Below are 4,571 nucleotides of genomic sequence, written 5' to 3'. Positions count from 1 at the left end.
TTCCCTCTTTCGTAGCTTCATATAGGGGCCTGGCGATTTCGGCAAAACCCGGTATCCAGAGGCGGCAGTAGCCGGCCGATCCTAGGAATTCCCTCACTTCTCTTCGAGAGGTGGGAGTAGGGATTTTCAAAACAGTCTCTTTTCTGGCATCCGATAACCGCCGCTGCCCGCCCTCTAAGATGTATCCCAGATAACTCACCCTTTCTTGGCATAACTGAGCTTTCCTCGCGGATGCCCGGTACCCTAAGGCCCCCAGGGTGGCCAATAGATCTTGGGTTCCCCGCTCACAGTCCTTGGCTGTGTCGGCAGCAATCAGGATGTCATCTACGTACTGGAGGAGGGTCAGGTTGGGGTGTTCCCTTCTGTACTCACCCAGGTCCTCATGCAGTGCCTCGTCGAAGATGGTGGGCGAGTTTTTGAACCCCTGGGGTAGGCGCGTCCAGGTCAGCTGTCCACTGAAGCCCTCCTCTGGGTCATGCCACTCGAAGGCGAACAGGGGCTGACTTTGAGGTGCTAGCGGTAGACTGAAGAAGGCATCTTTCAGATCTAATACCGTGTACCAGACTTTAGAGGGCGCCAAGGAGCTCAAGAGAGTGTACGGGTTTGGGACTGTTGGGTGTATATCCATAACTCTTTTATTTACTTCTCGGAGGTCCTGTACTGGCCTGTAGTCGTTTGTCTGTGGCTTTTTAACCGGCAGTAGGGGAGTGTTCCACGCGGACTGGCAGGGGACTAACACCCCCAAGCTCTTCAGTCTCCTGATATGAGGCTGAATTCCCTTCCGTGCCTCCTGAGGCATGGGGTACTGCTTGATTCTTACTGGACCTTCTCCTGGTTTTAGTTCTACCAGGACTGGGGCCCTGTGGGCAGCCAGCCCCACCCCCCCCCCGTCTCTGCCCAAGCTGTTGGGAATTCTTGTAGCCATTTGTCCATACTGCCCTCTACTGGGGAAGCCTTCTGGTAGAGGCGATACTCATCCTCTAGCCTCATGGTCAGGACCTGAATGGGGCAGCCCTCCCCATCGGTGACCTGAGGCCCCCCTTGTCTGAAAGTTATCTGAGCTCCAATTTTGGTCAGTAGGTCCCGTCCCAATAGTGGGTAGGGGCATTCCGGTATCACCATGAAAGAGTGGGATACCCGGCCCGTTCCTAAATCTACGGTTCTTCGGGTAGTCCATGAATACTGGCTTATACCAGTTGCCCCTTGCACCCAGGACTTTCTGTTTGCCAGTTTTCCTTGCGGGGTGCGGAGGACCGAATGTTGTGCCCCGGTGTCAACAAGGAAGTTAACAGGAGTCCCCTCCACTCTGAGAGTTATCCTGGGCTCGGGGAGGGGGTCCGAACCCTGACTCCCCTAATCACTCAGTTCACCCAGCTCTAAGACCCTAACTCGGTCGGTCCTGTCTCCCTTCTCACCGGCCTTCTCCGGACACTCTCGAGCCCAGTGCCCTATTCCCATGCAAAATCTACACTGATCCTTCCGAAGCCCCCGCCTCCCTTCTCGGGTGGTCTGCTTACCTCTTCCTTTATTGCTTGCAAGCTGTCGGAGGCGACAGTCTCGCTCCTTGGGGGAGTCCATGGTCGTAGCCAGCAGTACTCTAGCCAGGTCCCGAGTTTGCCTACTGCTAGTGGCAGCCACGACGCGAGCCTGCCTGTCTTCTGGAGACTCTCGGTTATTGTACACCTTCTCTGCCACTGCCAGTAAATCCTGTAAACTCTTCTCTCCCAACCTATCTACTTTTTGTAGTTTCCTTTTAATATCTGCGGCCGATTGATTTACAAAGCTTATGATCACAGCTGCCTTGTTTTCAGGAGCTTCTGGATTCATGGGGGTGTAGGTGCAGTAAGCCTCCATGATCCGTTCTAAAAAGGCAGCTGGAGACTCATCCCTTTCCTGCTGAACATTCCCCACCTTGGCCAAATTAGTTGGCTTTCTAGCAGCCATTCTGAGACCCTTCATTAGGGTCTGACGGTAGACCGAAAGCCTCGCCTTACCCTCTGCCGTGTTGAAATCCCATTCAGGCCTAGTTAAGGGAAAAGAGACATCTATTTGGACCTGGTTGGCAGTTGGGTTTCCGTCCACGCCTGGAACCACTTTCCGAGCCTCATTGAGGATCCTTTCTCTCTCTTCCGTCGTGAACAGAACCTGTAAAAGCTGCTGACAGTCGTCCCATGTGGGCTGATGGGTGAAAAGAACAGAATCCAGCAAGTCAATAAGCCCCCCCGGCTTTTCAGAAAACTTAGGGTTTTGTGCCCTCCAGTTATAGAGATCGCATGTTGAGAAAGGCCAGTAATGATGGGGCTGGTTGCCGTCCCCATCCGGGGGTCCAGCGGCCCGTAAGGGCAGGGTCTTGATGGTGGAGTCGGGTGCTGCAGCAGACAGTTCCCGCTGAGCTCTCTGCCGGGTGAGAGGCGGGCCTCCTACCGGAATCTCGGCCACTCCCAGAACTCCGCCCCCAGCCCCTCCCAGAACTCCGCCCCCAGCCCCTCCCAGAACTCCGCCCCCAGCCCCTCCCAGAACTCCGCCCCCAGCCCCTCCCAGAACCCCACCCCCAGCCCCTTCCAGAATTCCGCCCCCAGCCCCTCCCAGAACTCCACCCCCAGCCCCTTCCAGAATTCCGCCCCCAGCCACTCCCGGCGTGGAAGGATCGCCCCATGGGCTATATGGGGGAGGAAAGATTAGTTCTTCTTCAGTCCCCCCTTGCAGGACAGGATACGGGGGGGCTGAAGGCTGGGTAAGATTCTTCTTTTTCTCCTCCTTTTCCGTTCTCTGCAAGGCAAGAATGGGCTTCGGCCCAGGAGAACGTGGAGGTAGGAAGGGCCTGAGCCAAGATGGTGGGTCTTCCACGAGGTCCTGCCAAGTAACAATGTAAGAGAGTTGACCAGGATGTCCCCCCCTAAGTCGGGAGACGACATCCCTGACCCGGCGGATGGTGGGGAGGTCGAAAGTCCCCTCCGGCGGCCACCCGACGTCAAAGGTCGGCCACTCCCTGGAACAAAAAGTCTGCCACCGGTCTTTCCGAACCTCCGCACTGAGGTCGCTGGCTCTTTCCCTTACCTCTTTAAAATGGTCGACCATAATGCTTAAAGGAGTAATTTGAGTCTGTCCCATAACGTCTGTCCAGTAAGTCCACAAAATAAAACCAAGAAAACACAAACACAAACAACAAACGGGCCCAGAAATACAGTCTTCCAACTCCATGGACGCAGAACCAAAACAGGCTTCCAATTCCATGGAGGCCAAACCCGAAAGCTAGACAATGGCCTTATGCCAAACTGGCGGAAGCTACCCGCCTCGTCTCAAATCCGCGAGAGGAATACACATCTCTCATGAGGGGGATACACATCCCTCATGGGGAGCAGAACGTCTTCTAACTCTCCCCGGCCTGTGGTCGTACACGGCGCGTCCGCCAGACCCCTCAGGCACTTAGATTCCAGAAACGAGCTCACACAGATCACACAACAACACAGACACACGACACAGACACCTACCGCGGTCAGTCAGACTCACGGATGGGGAGTCCCTCGATGGTCTTGGGAATCCCGGACGAGCCCCCAAATGTTATGCCCAGATTTCAAGATTCCCAAGAAGCCACCAGGGAGCCAGCCAGTCCGATGCAAAAGCAAAGAGTCTTTTATTTTAAGCCCGGGCTTAGCTCCTCTACCTTCCTTACTGATGCAGCAGCAGGTGGCAAAGAGAAAGCAGTCTGCTCGAACCAGGGGTTTTATAGAGGGTTGGAGTAGGGGTGGGAGAGGGGGCTGTGCCCCCCGCCGATTGGCCAGGTGCGAGCTGGTGACCCATTACACAGGATGTGGTCATAGCGATGGCGTGCACTTCCCTTGATTACCATTGGTTAGTCCAGAGAAATGGTGGGTGTGGCTAGCAGAGGCTCCTTCCGAGGGGGAAGGAGCCTTCGCTGAGCACATGGTTCCATAAAAAATGGAGGTCCCTTAATGGATGGGAAGCCAGCCACTCGGCTCCCATGCAAGGCCTGCCGCCGTGGGCGTCACCGGGAGGCGGGCCACCCACCACCCCGCCTGGCCCTTGGGTCTCCCGCTGCTCGGCCCGAAAGTGACTTGGAGGCCGAGGAGGGCGGCCCGGGTCCTTCTGGGCGTCCGCGGGCCTGCACCTATCTGGTCAGGCGCTGCCTCGGCCATGGCTGCCCGTCATCCTCCCTGCCGGATGCCTGCGGGGCCACGTGCCCCGCCGGCCCTTTCATTTTCACTATTATAGGGATTGTCTGAAATGGAGCCCAGGCCCTCAGACTACACTATGATGGAAAGGGATATGTGTTTATAAACAAGGTAGTAACTATGAAATGATGCAACACTATTTTGGGAAACCTACAAGAGTTATTTGTAACAAAATAAATTAGAAGGAATGTTGATCTTGCCTGTCCACTTTCCTCTCAATTTTTATTACACCAAACGTTGCTTTTTTGGTTTAGACTGTTGCTCTTTTACACAGATAACGTTTGACTTTCTATAGCCATATATAATTGTAGTTATTGCTATTATGTCTATGACATTCGACATTCAAAAAAAAGGTGAATATTTTAAAATTAGTAATTC

The 4,571-nt window shown here is 54.6% G+C and overlaps 1 protein-coding gene across 1 annotated transcript; it reads right to left on the bottom strand.

Moving 5' to 3' along the window:
* Positions 1-843: 843 nt before the first annotated feature.
* LOC139015777 (uncharacterized) lies at positions 844-3,078 on the bottom strand. The gene is given in 2 exon segments (XM_070423497.1): positions 844-2,397; positions 3,058-3,078. Coding segments are annotated over 2 exon segments (1,575 nt in total).
* Positions 3,079-4,571: the final 1,493 nt, after the last annotated feature.

Source organism: Myotis yumanensis, unplaced genomic scaffold, assembly GCF_028538775.1.
Source record: "Myotis yumanensis isolate MYYU_CA2020_CCGP unplaced genomic scaffold, mMyoYum1.0.hap1 SCAF_8, whole genome shotgun sequence".
Classification (NCBI taxonomy): domain Eukaryota; kingdom Metazoa; phylum Chordata; class Mammalia; order Chiroptera; family Vespertilionidae; genus Myotis; species Myotis yumanensis.
Note: the sequence above shows the minus strand (reverse complement) of the source record. Positions and strands in the feature narration are given on the sequence as shown.